Source organism: Crocodylus siamensis, chromosome 1 (genome assembly GCF_052110815.1).
Source record: "Crocodylus siamensis isolate JL-2025a chromosome 1, ASM5211081v1, whole genome shotgun sequence".
Classification (NCBI taxonomy): Eukaryota; Metazoa; Chordata; order Crocodylia; family Crocodylidae; genus Crocodylus; species Crocodylus siamensis.
The window spans coordinates 291,978,166-291,997,346 of NC_143395.1; the positions used below are offsets into that span (position 1 = coordinate 291,978,166).

The window sequence follows — 19,181 nt, forward strand, 5'->3', positions numbered from 1 at the left end:
CCCTCAGTCACCACCTTTGACATCTCTCTTCTGAGAGGTTTACAAGGAAACAGACTTGCTGAAACTCAGCTTGTTAAAATGCTGCCAAGCCTGTAAAAAATAAATCATGCTTGATGGAAGTAGAATTGGTTTTGTTTAACTAATAAGTTTAGCATCCTATCAGGCCAAGGATAAAGCTCTGAACAAATCACAACAAGTGAAAATACTGTTAGCAGTTTCATAATTTAATGAAAAAGTACTTGTAAAAAGGGGATATCTGAAAAAGACTGAGTCCATCTTGGAAAACTGAATTCAATTTATATATATATAAATTACACATATATAAATTTAATTTATATATATATAAATAAAAAACAAAATGGAAAACAAAAAAATTAACAAATAAGGTTAAGAGGTAATACTTCAAACAGTTAGCCACCAAACACACAGTAAAAACTAGCAAATGCACTTTGGGGACAGTACTTGAGAACTACATAACCAAGAACTCCTTCATGTATCTATTAACATCTTGTAAATGTCTACAAGATAATTGCCCCAGCTGGAAACAATTGAGTGAGCATCCCCCAAACAGCAGAGACTCTGGAGTTGCTGAAGCACCATTTTCCCCCACCTTTGACAGATGTAACTACTGGGCATGAAAGAGCATACTGTTCTGCTGGCGTCTGAGATAAATATATTCCCAAGATGAGCTCCATACAATTTCATGACCAGTAAAGGACTAATAATAAATATTGAAGGAGAACTAAGAGAATCAGAGTTGGAGTACAAATGAACAGACATTTGCTTACTCATTCTGAATTACCCATGGCTTAGGAACACAAAGCATTTCCAATTAAAATAAAATATAAGGAAGCCTAAAAATGCTACTGCATATTTACACCAAAAGAAATATTTTGAAAATACACCTCTAGAAAGACAATTACACAGATATACAGAAAATCAAGAAGTGAAAGAAAACAATCATAAGGATGCATGAAGGAGAGAGCGCAGAACTGCCAAGTATATGTTTTTTATTTCATTAATGAAGTGTCCTTCAGACCCAGGTAGATAACTATTGCAGTTGGGAAAATTTCCAGTTCAAATAATCCAAAAAAGGTTTTGCTGTGCTTTCCCAAACTAAAATCCACAAAATGAATTAGGACTATGAAGGGAAAAAAAAGAAGAAAAATGAAGCTGCAATTTGCATTCTGTAGACTTCTTTACATTGGGTGTTAAATATCTGTCTTTGGGGTGAAATTTACTACAAGGCAAAGGAGCTTTATGTGGAGCTCTATGCAACATACGTCCCATTCCAGCCCCTGATGTGGGACAGGGCTTTACACATTTATGACTGAAAAATATATAGCATTTCAGCAGAACAATGCAAGTAATCTCTTGGTTAACACAATATCTGAAAAACATAAGTTTATTTTTATTCAAAAAACAAAGCCGGGTACAGTAATGAACAAAACAGGATATTTTCTGTGGTTGGTTGACTGTCTCCACATTAGTTTACAATTTTCATTGGCAAATTTTAGGACTGGCACACTGCATTTTAGTTTGGGAAGGAGCAACTAACTGGAGATTGATAAGCATCTTAACTGTAATTTAGTTTAGGCCACTAGTAATAAAAAATGTACTTTCAACTAACAGCTGGCTACATTTTTTCAGACCGAGATGCCAGAAGTTAAGGTTCCTAAACTTGTACTTCAGCAGCTAAGTTTGAAAATTTTGGCCTGTACAAAAAGATTTCTAGTTCAGCTTATTTAAAATATACCAGGTATATATGCCTCCAGATATGAAATCTCAGTTTCAAGAGGGACCTGGCACCATCCATGATCGCCTAAATTTAGGTGTCAAATAGCATTCTTCTTTGAAGTAGTACATCTACTTTTGTAAACACTATTCACAAAATTATCCATCTGTACTTGTTAGCTGGGTAAAATATTTACAAGTGCATCCCACAACAAGCAGTTATATACAGAGATTTAAAAAATTGAAGCACTAGAAGTTGTATATTTACAAAATAAGCAAATTATTGTAAAGGGAAACACAACCTTTAGCATGAGCAAAGAATGGGGGCATATTTAGAGGTCAGTAAGTTTGGCAGCATTGGTGATGTTTGCTTCCACCCTGAGAAAGGGTTCACAAATATCACTGGAGTTCTAAACATTCTGCTCAACAAGATCTCCATTTAGTAGTCACTTCGACCCCAATCCAGCCAAGAGCTTAAACAAGGGCTTTAAATTTAAGTGTCCAAGTATTACCGCTGAACTCTACGGGCATTTGTACACATGCCTGTGCTGCAGCACCAGGCATCTTTAAAAGCGCCCGCTGCTGAGGCACATACATTTATACAAATGGCGAAATGCACATCAGTGTAGAGAGATGGCGGCAGCATGCTTCTGAACTAAAACACATTGAAAGTGTTTTAGTTCAAAAGCGCGCCGCCATTTTCTTCATGCTGACACGCATTTCGCTACTTATACACAGCACCAAAAAAGCATGTGTATAAATGCCCTATGGGATTATTCACATGCTAAGTGCTCTGCTGGATCAAGGCCACACTGCAGGTGCAATGGGAATGCAGCTTCAGTGTCCACATTAGTCTCTTGCAGCATGTTACACATTAATGCAAGGACTCCTTTAATAGCTGTCTCCAACACAAAGCTGTCATCATTTATTGTAAGCACTGCCTTACACAAAAGCTGGCAAAAAGGAAGCAGTTCCCTGCTTCAACCTTTCCCAGATGTTAACCCTGATAAAACTCGTTGGATTTCCATAAGACCTTGCAGAAAAACTTGATTAACCACCTTAAAATGACAAGCCAATTCACAGCTGTAACACTACTCCAGTTGCTCTTTCCCTCTTTCCTACTGCATGTCTTCCTAACATGGTCTTGTGCTGTAGTCTGAAACCCTTTTGCACCAGCACACTGGGTTATGCCAAGGTTGAGTTACCCCCATAGAAGGTTCTAATCACCTTTGAACTGAACTGTGAGAAATCATATTTTTTTTGTTTCTACTGTGACAATCTCGACCAAAATCTTTACTTGGGCTTCCCCTCTCTGAGCTGCTTCTCCTTAATCTGACTTGTTCTTTATTCTCATCACTTTCAGCTTCAGAGTCACTCAGTTCCAAATCGGGGCAATACCCATCATTGTCCTGGTAAGGAGCTCCTTCAAGAACCTGCTTGTTCCACAAACGTTCTTTAGTTGAAAGCCTTCTTGTTGGCTTTTCACAGCATCGGAGATCTTCTGTGGTCCTCACCAAGCTGTTGGTTGCCTCTTTAAAGGACCTGCTAAAATGTTCTATGGTGGATTTTCTAAAGCTGCTCTGACTAGCCAAATGAGCAGTGAGCAGAGAATCGTGTTCATATGGCGTCTGGCTGGAGCTGTCTCTCTGAATAACATCCCCTGACCTTCCCATTAAACCATTGGATTTGACTAGTCTTGCATTCTCTTGCTGCATTTTTCCATTGCCAATTGAAGACTGTCCATGCAAAGCAGCTTGAAGTGCTAATGGTTTACCAGATGATTGCCCACGAGTAAACTCTGGTAACTGTACAGGTCCTAAATCCTTGGTTTCATTCCTAGACTTGCTGATTCCTCCCAGCAGCCCGTTACTTCGGTTGTCATGCTGGTACCTTGAGTAAGATTTCATTTTAATTTCAAATGACTCCTTTGACAGCTGCAAACTCCTTTTGTTGTAAACAGTGGTATTGTTGTCAGGAGAAAGGGATCTGTTGCCAGGTTTCAGCGAGTTATTTTTGCAATCCCCCAATGCTGATTTAGGCATTTTTAACTTCAGGGTGATTCTGGGAGGTGGGTAAAACAGTGCGTTTTCCAGTGCACTTGTCAGAGTATGGCCTGAGACAGGGAAAACAGAAAGTACATCATTTAAATAAAACAGAAAAAAGAACAAGAGTTATATTAAGGTCAGCTAGTTCCCCTGCTTACAAGAGATACATGCATTAAGAACTTTCAGACTAGAAGTTAATACAAAACTTCTACTATTAAGGAGAAGCCAATAAACTAAAATATTCCAAAGTATCCATCAAAGTAGAACTTATGTAGAAGCTTTAAAAGTTCTATTAAAAATATTGTACCCACCTTTTATATCTTTTAATCATACAATTGTATATTCCTGAAAAATGTCTTTACCCAGCAAACTACATTAGAGGCTGCCTGATATTAAAGAGATGCACACATCCACTAGAATCACTCCATAACTGTGTCAACAAGCTCTTCTAACTTGACAGAAGTAGTCAGATATTATTAAAAAAACCTTCAAAATTTATTTAACAGGAATTTTCAACATAAAAATACTCCAAGTACTTTTATTCTCTTATGACTTTTTTCTGACTTAATTGGCTGGAGGGGGCAGAGGGAGGAAAGGGAGGAAGGAGAAGAACCTTCTATATTAAATTAAACTTCTTCAAAGTTTGAGGGGAGATGGAAGAATTTTTTTAATGGTTATAGGATACCTTAGGAATCTTAACATTAAAACAATTCCCATAATATGAAAATTCCCAATTTTTTATTGTATACTGCAGGCATGACTTACTTTTCAATTCAAAATCATCAAACCAAATGACATACTCTAACTCAGTTCAAATGTAATGTTCATTATTTCATGAAAAATAAAGCAGCAAAGGTGGATTGTGGTACATCAGTGTTCCGGGACAGCAACTACCCATTACTACAAGTCAGAGTCCTTCACAGTATTCAGGAGTCCAAGAGAAAGGGTTAAGGAAACCATATTAAAAAGGCACAAGAGCAAGCTATCCCAATGCTAAGAAAGGACAGAAAGTATAGGAGGCTGGCCTGGCTAAATAGTGAACTATTCAGTAAGCTGAAAATTAAAAGGGAAAGCCTAGAAAAAGTTGAAATGTGGTCACATTACTAGGGAAGAGTACAGGAGTGACACAGACATACAGGCTGAAAATCAGGATGGCCAAGGCATAAACTGGGTTGCAGTTAGCAAAAGGGATAACAGGCAAAAACCCTCCAAATTCTACCAAGGGAAGTACAGACCCTTTATTGAATGGAGAAGGCAATCTAGTAACGGGTGATATAGAGAAGGCTGAAGTACTTAATGCTCTTTTTACTCCAGTCTTCAGGAATAAGGTCTACTATCCACTGACAAATGCAGTTAGATGCAAGGACAGAGGAGGACATAATCAGCTTAGTATAGTGGAAGAACATGTCTGGGATAATTTAGAGAAGCTGAATGTTGTTTTTAAGTCAGCAGGCCTGATGCATCTTAAAATACTGAAGGAGCTGGCTGAGTATTTCAGAACCACTGGCTACCTTCTCTGTAAAATTCTTGCTGAGAGGTTTGAGAATTCACAGAACTTGTGTTTGGTCCCAGATGACTGGAAAAGGACAAATATATGCCCACCTTTAAAGGAGGGGAAGGAGGAAGATTCAGACCACTCAGTCTGACCTTGATATCTGGAAAGATTATTGAGCAGGTCTTCAAGGAACCTACTTCTAAGCACCTGGAAAAGAACAAGAATCAGAAACAGCCAACATGGATTCTTCAGTACATCATGCCTGGCCAACCTGATTTCCTTCTATGATAAGAGAGAGAGGTTCTGTGGACAGAGGTAGAGCAGTGGATACGATACACCTTAATCTCAGGAAGGCTTTTGAAACCATTTCCCATAATAGTCTCATTTGTACACTAAAAGAAACACAGTCTATGTGGAAGTATTGTAAGGTGGATAGATAACTGGTTGGATCACCATGCTCAATGAGTAATCGTTAACAACTCAGTATCTATTCAGGGAGGAGGTAATGAGCAGCATTCCCCCGGTGTCTCTCCGGAGTCCAGTATTGTTTAATATCCTCATTAATAACTTGGAAGATGGGACTGAGTGGACCCTTAGCAAAACTGCAGATGACACCAAGTTGGGTGGAGTTGCAGGCACTCTGGAGGGAAGGCCTAGTATTCAAAATGACCAATAACTTGGGAGAAATGGTAAAAAATTAATTAGATGTGATTTAATAAAAAGGACAAGTGCAAAGTCCTCCACTTAGAACTAAACAAAACTGCATACACAAATGCAGACTGGGGAATGACCAGCTAGGCTGTTGTCCTGCAGAAAAGAACCTGGAGATAGTACAGGACAATAAGATGGTCTTCTTATAAAGACAGCCAATAGCATACTAGGCTGTATTAACAGGGGTATCACTTGCAAGTCAAGGGAAGTGACTCTTCTACTCTATTCAACAGTGATGAGGCCTCACCTCGAATGCTGTGCCTAACTTTTGGCACTGAACTTCAAATAGGCAGACAAACGGCTAAGAGTCCAGCGAGGAACAAAAACTATTAAGTCATGTTTCCAAGACCTCTAAAAGGAGACGCTGAAAGAACTGGGATTATATAGTCTGGAGAAGATTGAGCAGAGATTTGATAACAGTTTTCAAATACCCGAAGGGGGGTTATGCAGAGGTTTTGACTACCTCTGTGGCTGCAAGAGACTGCAAGAAGCAGTGGTCTTAAATTGCAGTAAGGGAAGTTTTTATTATAAGAGTAGTAAAGCACTGGAACTGGCTACCCAGAGAGGTTCTGGAATCTCCATCCTTGGAAGTTTTTAAGAATGGAGTACACAGGCACTTGACTGAAGTGGTTTAGTCAGAGATGATCCTGCTTTGAGCAGGGGGTTGGACTAAATGATCTCCTGAGGTCTCTTCCAGCTCTACTTTTCTATGATTCTATAGATAAGACATGTAGAAAGAAGAAAGTAAATTGCAAGTCTCAAGTTGAGAAACATTTATGAGTATGAGAATATTGTGGCTGTTGCACACTCCCTTCAAGCTAAAAACCTGTCTTCACTTGAAGAGAGAGACAAGAGGGCGCAGGATATGTTGGGGTGGGGTGGGGGTGGGGGTAGGGGGAGAGGGAATATAGAGCAGTATCCCTAACTGACAGACATGGCTGTGGTGCCTAGTTACTCTAGGGACTGATATCTACTGTAAACATAAAACCCCAAAACAATACTTATAAGAACTCCCTAAGCATGCTGATTTGAAGTTTTTAATGCATTAAGTGTCATGGGACATAGTGAAAGTATAGAATCTTTAGCAGATATGATTCTACTGTTACACTGTATTTATAAATTACCTGCAGCAATCTCCTGGTTAGTGAGCTGAGCTTGCAAGTTGAAGACTTGTTCGTGTACTTTACTATGAGACAATTTTAGTTTCTCTCTTCTGCTTACCATGTAGCATAGATTCCTTACCTACAAAGAATGAGACATTTTAGAATGCTTTCTTTAAGATGCAATTAAGACAGTTTAAGAATATTATGTTCAAGTTAGAATTGACAAAACATTTTCACTCATGCAAGAGTACAGACAGGAGCAATGACTGTAGCAATATCAAATGATGAGCCAATTGCAAAAACCATTGCAACTTTGTTACAGTGGGTTGACTAACTTCTCTTCAAGATACTACTATTTTTTGTCTGTCTTCCTGGCACATGCTACCAAGCAGCCACACCCCTTCCCTTTGTAAAGCAATGAAAAGTACATTTATCTGTAGCCTAGAACTCAACAGTTAATTTCTCAGAAGTTATTTAATACTTAAGAATCATAGGAAACTGTAAACCAAGATTATATAACTGCCTGGATGTTTTAGGAAATCATTTCCTTTAAAGATACCCTGAAAGTAATCTGCAAGTCCTGTAGTCCTATTTACATCTCTATAAGCAATAATCAAAGAAACAAATATGTTTAAAATTCAAATGTTTCTCCCTCCCCACCCCAAATTGCAGCATTTAAAACAAGGACCTAGCTCACCTGCAGATAGACATTCAAGCCTTTACCATTCAAGTGCTTACCCTCTCTAGATCCTGTCTCAAGTGCATAAACATTCGCATGCGGGTATGAATGCTATCTTCTTTTGGCTGCACCAACCCGTTTTCTTCATCCTCCTTGGGAGGAAACAATGGTTTATTAAAGTTACTTTTCCGCTTTAATTTCCAGTAATTATAGATGAAGTCCACAGCAAGCTTAGGAAGGGCCAGTTCTGCTGCAACATCTTCTACTTTAACTAGTGTGTAGAACTCCTCTTCCAGCTCTCTAAGTTTCTGAGCACGCAAACTGGTTTTCTCACTTTCTGTGTGCTTCTGGTCTGCCATGCTCTTAGGGTTCTCATCAACATCAGGCAGTGCATTCTGCTTATTTTTGCTATGTTTTAGGCAATATGACTTGAACTTGACCTCATCCCCATCGTCCAAAATGGTCTTCATCTCTAAGCTATGCTCAAAGGCACAGGTGACATGAAAGGCAGTAATGCAACTTTTTACAGAGCACTAGGAGTGAAAGAAAGGAGTCTGTCAGTTAACAGTAACACAGAAAAACAATTACATACAGCCCACATCCAGAAATAATTTATTTCTGTGATATAATTACCTTAAAAAAGGCACACCAGATTTTCAAAAATTTGTATTGCTCCTGAATTGAGAATCTCAGTGGTAAGTCAATTGTGCAAAATTAAAATCCCTCCAAGAGATGAGCTACTGTAGAAACTGCCATTTTTGTTTAAGGCATAGCAACTAAATCTCCTAGTATTTCATACCTCTTATTTGAGTCCAGACAAAACCAAATGTGAGGGAAATTAAGTTCCTGGGCTATTGATCCAGTATTTTCTACCTTTATGGCTGGTCAGAATTGCCTTTCCATTTGATACATTGCTTCAACAGGAATTTATAAGGTTCAGAAGTAAATTTTCTTCTTTTGTCTGGAAAGTGTTAAACGTCTGCGGCCATTGTGGATGAACTAAATATCTAAGGGCTTTTACCTTAGAACACAACGCAGGGGACACAACGGTGGGAGTCTACTACAGACCTCCAACCCAAAGTCAAGAGCTTGACCAAGAGTTCCCCCAGGAACTGGATGAGGCCACATGCTCCAGGACCATGGCAGTCATGGGTGACTTCAATTACCCGGACATCTCGTGGGAAGATCACTCAGCAAAATCCGAGCGGACCTCTACCTGACTCAAGAAGTCTATGGGCCAATGACAGGTAAAGCGCTGCTCGACCTGGTACTGACTAGTGGGGATGACCTAACTGGCAACCTAGTGATCAATGGGAAGCTGGGTGACAGCAACCATGAGCTGATCACCTTCACCATCCGCTGTAAAGCTGGCAAGTCAGTCAGCAACACAGAAGTTCTTGACTTCAGGAAAGCCAACTTGGACAAGCTCAGGAGGCTTGTCAGTAAGGCCCTAAGGGACCTCGACCCCAGGGGGAGGGGAGTTCAAGAAGACTGGTTGCTCCTCAAGGGAGCAATCCTCAATGCACAAGCTAATTCAATTCCATCTCGGAGGAAAGGCAGCAAGAGGGCACAGCAGCCCCCTTGGCTCTCCAGGGATCTAGCAGACCTCCTCAGGCTAAAAAGAAAGACCTATAAAAGATGGAGGAAGGGATTCACCTCCAAGGAGGAATATTCTGCACTGGTCCGGTCCTGCATGAAGCAAACCAGGAAAGCCAAGGCTGCAACTGAACTCCAACTAGCTTTGAGTATCAAGGACAATAAAAAAGTCCTTTTTCAGATATGTGGGGAGCCAGAGGAAAAGCAAGGGCAATGTTGGACCCCTGCTGAACCACATGGGACAGCTGACAACTGACGCCCAAAAAAGAGCCAACCTATTAAATGAGTACTTTGTGTCAGTCTTTCTTCAGTCCCATGGGATGCCCATGCCCACTATGGGACAGGGAGGTCTGGGTGAGGAAAATCCCCTGCCCTCCATTAATGCTAACCTTGTGAAGGAACACCTTGAGATGTTGGATACCTTCAAGTCAGCCGGCCCTGACAATCTACACCCCAGGGTACTCAAGGAGCTGGCAAGCATCATTGCCCAGCCTCTAGCACAAATCTTTGAGAACTCCTGGTGCTCTGGTGTAGTGCCCGAAGACTGGAAGAAGGCCAATGTGGTGCCTATCTTCAAGAAAGGGAGGAAAGTGAATCTGGCAAACTATAAGCCCATCAGCCTGACTTCTATCCCAGGGAAGGTCTTAGAAAAGTTTATGAAAGAGGCCATCCTTAATGGACTGGCCAATGCCAACATCCTGAGGGACAGTCAGCACGGGTTTGTTGCAGGTAGGTCTTGCTTGACCAATGTCATTTCCTTCTATAACCAGGTGACCTATCAACAACAAGACAAGACAGAAGAGATTGATGTCATATATCTTGACTTAAAAAAAAGCCTTCAATCGGGTATCCCATGATCACCTCTTGGCAAAACTGGCCTTGGGCCCACCACGATCTGCTGGCTGGGAAATTGGCTTTGTGGTCGGACCCAGAGGGCGGTCTTTGACAGAAGTCACTCGTCACAGGGCACCCTCAAGGCTCTGTCCTTGGACCCATATTGTTCAATATCTTCATTACTGATGTGGACACTGGAGTCAGAAGTGGACTGGCCAAGTTCGCTGATGACACCAAACTCTGGGGCAAAGCATCCACACCTGAAGACAGGAGGGCGATCCAGGCTGACCTGGACAGGCTCAGCAAATGGGTGGACGAGAACCTCATGGTGTTTAACACTGAAAAATGCAAGGTTCTCCACCTTGGGAGGCAAAACCTGCAGCATCCTTATAGGCTCGGCAGTGCTACACTGGTTAGCACTACAGAAGAAAGAGACTTAGGGGTCATCATTGACCACAAAATGAACATGAGCCTGCAGTGCGATGCTACGGTTAGTAAAGCCACCAAAACGCTGGCTTGCATCCATAGATGCTTCTCAAGCAAATCCTGGGACATAATTCTCCTGTTGTACTTGGCCTTGGTGAGGCCGTAGCTGGAGTACTGCATCCAGTTTTGGGCTCCACAATTCAAAAAGGAGGTGGAGAAGCTTGAGAGAGTCCAGAGAAGAGACACATGCACGATCAGAGGTCAGGAAAACAGACCTTACAATGACAGGCTGAGAGCTATGGGGCTCTTTAGCCTGGAAAAGCGCAGGCTCAGGGGTGATCTGATGGCCATCTATAAATTTATCACGGGTGACCTCCAGTATCTGGGGGAACGTTTGTTTATGACAGCGCCCCAAGGGGTGACAAGGTCAAACAGTTATAGTTATAAACTACTGCAAGACTGTTTCAGGCTGGACATAAGAAAGAATTTCTTTACTGTCCAAGCCCCCAAGCTCTGGAACAGCCTGCCATCGGAGGTGGTTCAAGCACCTACATTGAACACCTTCAAGAGAAAATTGGATGCTTATCTTGCTGGGATCCTATGACCCCAGCTGACTTCCTGCCCTTCGGGCAGAGGGCTGGACTCGATCTTCCCAGGTCCCTTCCAGCCCTAATGTCTATGAAATCTATAAAACCTTAAAGAAGGCAATCAAAGCTGTTCAGTGGGCTGCTAAGAGGGAGGTGTCAAAATACTAAACCAGTGGCTCCCAACCTTTTTTTTGCTGCGACCCTAAATCTGGGTCGTGACCCCTGCCCCCACCTCACTCATGCCCAGTGGCGCCAGCAGAGTCCGGGCCAGGCCAGGATTGCAGGAGCGGTGGTGAGAGCTGCATGGACAATGGAGTTCTGCAGGCAGGAAGGTCTGAGCGAGGGGCAGACGCCTCACAACCCCGATTTGGGTCATGACCCAAGGTTGGGAGCCACTGTACTAAACCATAACTACAGTGCCAGTTTTGGATTCATTACGAAGCACTTTGAAAATGAGGAGAACATTTGTTTACAAACACTGTTTTTCAGGCTGAGACACAAGAGGCATTACATAATTGGTTCATACCTGAATACAAGCACCAGTTTTCAGTTTGCATAAGCTACAGACCAAAGCCCATCGACTTGGTGGAATGTGAGACACTTTTGTGATCGGTTCCATCCTTTCTGGGCAAGCAATGCTCACCTGTAAGCAGAAAACAAAACAAAGCAGCATATAAAGCTTTGATTGAGACACTTCCCTCTAGTACATTAATGAAAAAAAAAGAACTGTTACCCAGATATCACAAAGACACTGCGAATGCACATATTCCAAAGCAAAAATCCTACTACGCTGCCAGGATAAACAGTCAGAGAAGCAGAAGTGGGAAAGAGGGCTTGGAGGGATTCAGAGAGCTTGGGAAATCTCCTCTCAATGAGGCTTATTAAAAAGCTGGGATGAAGCTCTCAATGATGGTTCTGCAGAACCCAGCAAGGAGGATGGTACACTGAGCTTAGCTTGTAGTTCAAGATTCAACTCTGCCAGTCTTTCTGCATGGCAGAGTACACTGCACCTCATAGAATAACCAAAGTGTACATGTGCATCTCATCTACCTACTTATAGTCTAAATGTCTTTAATCAAGAGATTTGGGTATTCTGAAATGCACTATGTAAAGACAGCTAGAAATTATTATTTCTCATTGTACTGCAGCACCTAAGAACCGTCATCATCACATGCTACAAGACTCTGGGCTAATTTTTTTGCATAAATGATCTACTGTATTTAGTATTACACCTTCTTACCAGTTTTCAAAAAATTAATATCTACAAGAAATTATACAGAAATGGAAGTGACACAAAATAAAGCACGAACATTTATCTGTGCTTATCTGGAAATACTCTCTGCAAGTAATGCTCGTCGATCCTTTACAATGGGCACGGCCTGCTTTAAGGCTGGGGCAGAACTAGACCTCTCAAGTCCCTGGCAGCAGTGAAACCTGGGCCTCCTGAAGTTCACTTAATTTGTGAAAACTTCTGTAAGGGGATAGACCAAATCTATTCACCCAAATTACAGATTATAATTTAATATACTTTAATATATTTTGAAGGAAAAAGCACAATTTTTCTTACTGAAGATCATTGTAAAACTTCACCCAAAATCTTGAATGTCAATTTTCATCCCTATTCTAGATGATCCATTTTTGTCCAGGATGGGCCAGACCAGCAGATATTACTACCAGAAGGAAAGGGAAAATTCTGATGAGACCAGAACAATTTTCTGGCTCTTTGTGCTCAGAACCGCAGATCCATTGCAACAGCATTTTCACAGCAGGCTGCCTCCATGCTGGGAAGAAAGATCATCTTTAAATTCAAGCCAGGGTAGGTTATCTCCTCCACCTCTTCAAAGGCAGTAAGGATGGAAACAGATGTCACCTTTGTGTCGCCATAAGATTTTTTTACTGCAGCCCACATCTGTTTGCTTATTGAAAAGAAACCCAGGCAGCATCACGCTACCCAGGCTCTTCAGCCTCCCTACAGCAGGGACTCCAGACTCAGGAGAGCCTGGCCCTTCCCCCCCAACCACAACAGGATTCCTGGGCAGGATCGGCCTACTCAGGCCTTCAAAGCACCTGCCTTACTTTCAGATTTGGCCAAGAAAAGGAAAATAGCATTAGTTAAGAATGAATGACTGTAACAGAGTGCATGGCTCAGAGGCTGGAGTGCAGCTGCAGGGGGTTAGCATGGGACAGCCTGCCTACTTAGGAGCCCTCGGCCAGCTGACAGAGACTACTGGCAGGCCCCAGGGAAAGTAAAAAGCTCCCAGGGAGGGTAGTTGAGGGAGAGGAAGAGGACGAGAGGAGGCTGGTATGCTGAGGGAAAAGCACCTTTCTTTCTCTCTTTCCTAGTTGGAGGAAAAACCCGAGGTTTTATTTTTGTTTGTTATTTATACATTTGTTAATGTTATCACTTGCTTTGTTTGATGAGGTGATAAGCCTTTTGCATGTAAAAATCAGACTGGAAACAGGACCCACGTGCTACCTAACATTTATGAGGAAGTTGACTCCTGGGTCAGCCTAATAGAGGGACACCCTACTACAGTGACCAAAATGGAGAACTTATCAACTTAAACATTGATGGCCAGGTGGCTGCCTAGAAAATTAAATACAAAAAACAGGACTTCTTTACCCTACTTCTGAAGACCAGACTCTGATGCCTTAACAAAGGAAGAATATTTCTTGAATTTACTTAGGAAATGAATGGCATGACAGTTATGAGGACTTCCTATTTCAAAGTGCAATACTGTGTCTTAAAAGAAAAGGGTCTTAACTTCAAATAAAAAAACCTTCTGATTAAAGCAGACTTCACTATTGCTACTAGCTGAGATGGATGAGTCATTTAGTGACACCTGCCAGTGGTTTGCTGTGTCCTTCTGTACACATCTCAATGGGGCTTATTTTAAGCCTGACTGGTTCTGCAGTATCTGACCTCTTCCCTGAAACAGAGACAACCAAAGATCCATTATTAAGTTAACCAAACCAGATTACTATCACCCATACAGTCAGCAAGGCATTGACAGTATTAGAACCACTCTTGTTCCTATCTTTCATATTGTTTTATGGAAGAACAACCATGGAAAAAGCACTAAGATACTATTTTATTTTTAAAGATACGAGATGATTGATCACCAGCTCTACAACTTGATTTGCAGTCAGGTAATTATTTCTGTATATAAAGAGCCACTCTGCTCATGTGACTTCTATCATGTAAACCATGCACCCACAGAATGAACCTCTCCCAGGGAAAAGTTGATCAGGTTCTTCCTTGTGAAAATCCCATCAGACACACTGACAGCTGCCTGACATTCTTCTAGACAATGCCTGGAAGAAGTGGTGTCCTGACGTCTCAGCAAGTCTAGCTGTTGATGAAGGCTGTTTTCTCTTTTTCTAGTAACTATTCTTTAAAGTGAATCAAAAAGATTTCTTAAAAATTGCCTGCATTCAGCAGTTGTGAGCAGAGAGAACAGACAACTGGTGCTAGATACTTAACAATGTATGAAAGAAGGAAAATGCATTAGGGATGCCCAGAATTACTGAAGAGGTACCAGAAACTCTGAATTAGAATTCCCAATAAGCAACAATATTTTTTTTTGTTTATTTTTAAGTTACACCACTTTCTTTTCATTATGGCTAGCTTCATTTTCTGTTAATATTTTTCTAAGATGCGCACTCACAGTGGACAACATCCATTCTGGATTAGGACTATGTCTAAATCCATTCCCCATAACTCTATGCCTGTGGTTGTACCAAGTCCCAGACACTCCAAAACCTGCACAGCAAATTTAGTTCCCCACTCTCCATACAGAAGCTTTATCAGGAAAATTGTTTAGGAATAAATAAGTTAAAAACCCATAGTATTGCTACTGTATTCCTTGAAAAGTCCTGGGAGCACGTAAAAGCTCAAATGGCAAAGATACAGGCTCTTACCCACTTGAAGAGCATAAGAATTTTTTCTGATAATGGTAAAATAGGAATATACCTGAAAACATAAGTAGGGGTTCACAGATACAGATTTTCTCAGCTGATACCAATAGCTGATTCTTAACCAGGCATATCAGCTGATACCGATCCGATAGCTGATTTACAGGAATGCATCAGGGCAGAACAGCACCCTGTCAGTAAGTCTGTGGGTGGAAAGGGGTGTGGGGGAAGCAAGGGGCACTGCGGGGGGAGGCGGGGCAGATCAAGGCCCCCATGGTGAGGGAGGGAGTGGGGCAGCAGCAGGAGCAGGAGCTGCCCAGCTAGGGCAGTAAATGCACCCCTGGGGCCAGGAGTGGGACAGAATCTCAGGTGGCTAGTCCAGGCAGCATGATGGGGGTGGGGGGTAGCTCCCTGTTGCTGTGCACACCCCCGGGGGAGACATAGGGGTCATGTGCACTTCCAGATTTCTGCATGAGGTGAGGGAAGAGACGCTCTAGTAAATCAGGAAATATATATTTTTTAATAAAATTTAAATAAGTTATAGTAGATGTTTGATTTTTTTTTAGTATGTGATGATTATTTTCCAGTTTCAAGATGGCAACCCCCACCCATGGGTGCATAGTGCGGAACCTTCTCACATTACATAATGGAGAGGGAGACGGAAATGGGAAAAAAAGCAAGAATTAAATCATGGGTCAAAAGGTCCATCACTACTTGCCAATTATTCTGTATCTGGCCCTCTCCAACCTACCTTCTGATAGCAGATGATGATGGCAGGGCATAACCTTCCGACAACAGCCTTGACTATAGTTAATACTTGTAGCAAACAGGAGTGACAATCCAATATCCTGTGTAAGGCACCCCACAACAGCAGCAGCAGCTGGTGGTAACGCTTGAAGACATGTCCCCCACCCCCCACCTGCCACTTGCAGCTGTAGCAGGAATCTCATCACATCTTACAAGGGTATGCAAAGTCCGACCCAAGTGCAGTTCCACAATGCTCAATACACTCTTGCTTGAAAGTTTAGGCTGAAAATAAGAAGAGCTTCAAACCAGAGAAGTGGGGGTCTGGAACAGTCTTCCAGTAAAACAAGAAATGATGGCCCTCTCCAGGAAGATGCTGGGGTGGGGCTCAAGGATAGGCTTTTTAAATACTGCTTTTTTCTACTAGATAGACCCAGGTGGGCCTGTGCTTTTCCTGGAGGTTTCAGTGTGAGATGAGAAAGGCTGGATGGTAATTACGACAGAAGTGGCAGCAAAAGGATGGTGGTTGGACCCAACAGCCATTTTCTATACATACAGGTGCTGGAGGCCTTTCTGTTTCGTCTCCACAACCCAGTCACCAGCTAGTTTGTTGGTACAGATGATTAGGACTCAGCCCTGGCATGCTGCCCTTCTGGCTTCACTTCTTATGATGGAGAGGAGAGGGTGGCTGCTGGGCCAGGAGCCAACTCTTCTTGAAGCCTGCTTTCTTTCCTGCTAAAGAAAGGGCAGCCAGGGCAACCTCCCCCATGAAGGGCCTGCAAGGCAAGCCATACTGCACACAAAACCTGATAAGCTACCAATGAGAGATTTAATAAACAGAGGAAGGGGAAGGAGAGATAGCCCCTTCCTTTTGGGCCTGGCTTTTTTTGGACTTAGCTCTCTCCCCAACAGCTACAGGGTTATGAGCCACAACAAAAAAAACCTCAAACAAGCGTGAGGGAACAGAGTTAAGTGGACAGCTATCCTTAACCACAGCTGGAAATTATACAGACAAGCCGCAACTCAGCCTGTTTTGGGAAAAAATCCAAACCTTCCAATTTTTAGACCAAGTCCCACAATAGAGAGGACTAGCTGGGGCACCAACTGCTTTGAAGTCAGAAAAAAAATGGAGGAACCGTCAAGGACATCAAGTCATTTCAATGCTGACCCAATAACCAGCTCAGCTACCTGCAGAACTTGGCACAAAGCAAGGGACACACTATTTCAAAAGCTATGCACTCTACATGTTTAGGAAACAAATACAACCCATAACTGAGACCACATTAGACTAAAAAAGTACTGTGACAGTCTTATACCCTCACTCTGTGGTGAAAAACTACTGCATCAGTGACTGAGCAGTAGTGTAAAATGCAGGACATCTCAAAACACTATACTAAAAACAGATGGAAAACTTCTAACCACAGTGCTCAGAAAAAATACACTTTACATATGCTCCTTTTATTACAGAGATGTACTCATTTCAGAGCCAACCACCTCCACATGAACATGCAACACAATGAAGTCAGAGAAGGATTGCAGCAGCTGTTAAAGACAGAATATAGCTCAGAGCACCTGCTATCATTGAAACCAGACACTTGATAAAATGGTTGGTGAATCCTCAATCAAGTAAACAAGAAGGAAGGAAACTGAAATAACTATTCAAGAACTGTAGCTGTATTGGCACAGGTCAGTAGCTTGCATCCGTAAACTTCCCTTGTAAGCCAGTCAGAATCAGTATGTCTGGAAAGATCTTATTACAATAAGTGAAAAGGACAGTTTAATTAATCACCAGTATGTTCCTCTAAGAAAAACATCCAAAGTTGGACTCTTCAAATCATACAAATCCCAGCAGAACTATATCCAGTATCAAGTTGCACTACTCAGTAAAATATGGCAGAAAAGAAGGTAAGGACAATGACAGGAAAGAAACTGTAAATTGAGCTTTACCTCCGGAATCCAGAGGGCACAACTCACATGTGCCCACTTTGTCCCTGTCCTGGTAGCTTTCATGGCACCTCCTCTCTTTGGACACAAGAGACACTGAGGATGTATTCCCAAAACACAAGTACGACACAGCCAGCTTCCTTCTGGAACCTTTAAGATTCCATAACATGCCTTGGAATAAAAGAAATTTGGGGATTATGATTATTTTTAAAAACTTACACACTATAAACTGCCAAACCACTTTTTCCCTGCACTCTGATGTAAATCAGTATGGCCCTTTATCAAAAACATAGGCCCTGGAGTGTACCAGTTTCCATATACAAACGTTTTTGCATCTAAATGTAACTGCTAATTTTAATGCCATAGAATGGCTTCAAAATGCAAAAAAAGCAACTTTGATTCCCAACTGTGATTAAAAATTGACAAAGATGGGCACCCAACTGTCCTTTGTACTCTTGAAAAATGTAATACTATAATTAAAGTAGTCAGGTGACAAGAGTTGTTTCCTACAACTTTTTAATGCCTTCTTCTTCTTAAAAGATGTACTATCATATTTACTTACTAAACATATGTGCACAAAACATAAAAACCTGGTTATAAAACACAGTATTATAAGTTCCCTAATTTTTGCATTTATTGACTTTCTAAAATTGTAGCTTAGAAATGTAACACTAAATTTAAAATTACCAATTCCCTGCTATTAATAAAGTTATAATTTGACATGATTCTGGTTAAAGTTTTGAAGGGCATGGAAGGCACATTTTTCCTTCATGTCTTTGCTGCAGATATTTTGTTCAAGATAGTTCTAAAAAATGCTTGCTGCCTTCTTTATACAACCAGATACAATACAGATAGCTATGTTGGCTGTTTCTTGACAACGGAAATAACTTTTGTTGTATTCTGGTAATAACAAGCATTCACTTTAAAAGAAAATTAGGTAAACCAACCAAAACACAAGATATGCTCTTTAGATTTTCACAGATTCCCAGATCTTGGATTTATAATTCTAACTTGGAAATGAGCATGCATTGCCAAGTTTGAAGAACTTATTAAATAAGCAAACTTTTAAACAACATGTTATTTTTCTTGTTCAAGCTGATAATTAAATGCAACTGTGATTATTTAGCTATATACATGAACCTGTATTAAAATAAATAAATCAAAATTTTTCAATTGCTAAAAAGATTTGATTTAATATTGAAATAATTTCCTGTGCGTAACAAGTTTTTCAAAAGTATTCCATGATTTCTAACAGTCCTGCTTCATTAGGATTACCAATGCCGGTGGACCATTAAAAGCAGTCAGGGTTTTAAACTCAAGATGGTACTAGAGATGCTCTAAGCAGCATTAGAGGACAGTGAGTGCTTA

General features: G+C 41.3%; 1 protein-coding gene across 2 annotated transcripts in view; it reads right to left on the reverse strand.

The window, feature by feature from the left end:
• Nucleotides 1–208: 208 nt before the first annotated feature.
• Nucleotides 209–19,181, reverse strand: part of JADE3 (jade family PHD finger 3) — a 92,505-nt gene continuing 73,532 nt past the window's right edge. For both annotated transcript variants that reach the window (XM_090064670.1, XM_090064662.1), the window contains exons 8-12: nucleotides 17,817–17,984; nucleotides 11,737–11,853; nucleotides 7,827–8,300; nucleotides 7,110–7,227; nucleotides 209–3,847 (exon numbers count right to left, since the gene is read on the reverse strand). In XM_090064670.1, the coding sequence (XP_089920796.1) occupies nucleotides 2,958–3,847; nucleotides 7,110–7,227; nucleotides 7,827–8,300; nucleotides 11,737–11,853; nucleotides 17,817–17,984 (1,767 nt within the window). In that variant the 3' untranslated portion in view covers nucleotides 209–2,957. The remainder of the gene's footprint in view (nucleotides 3,848–7,109; nucleotides 7,228–7,826; nucleotides 8,301–11,736; nucleotides 11,854–17,816; nucleotides 17,985–19,181) is intronic.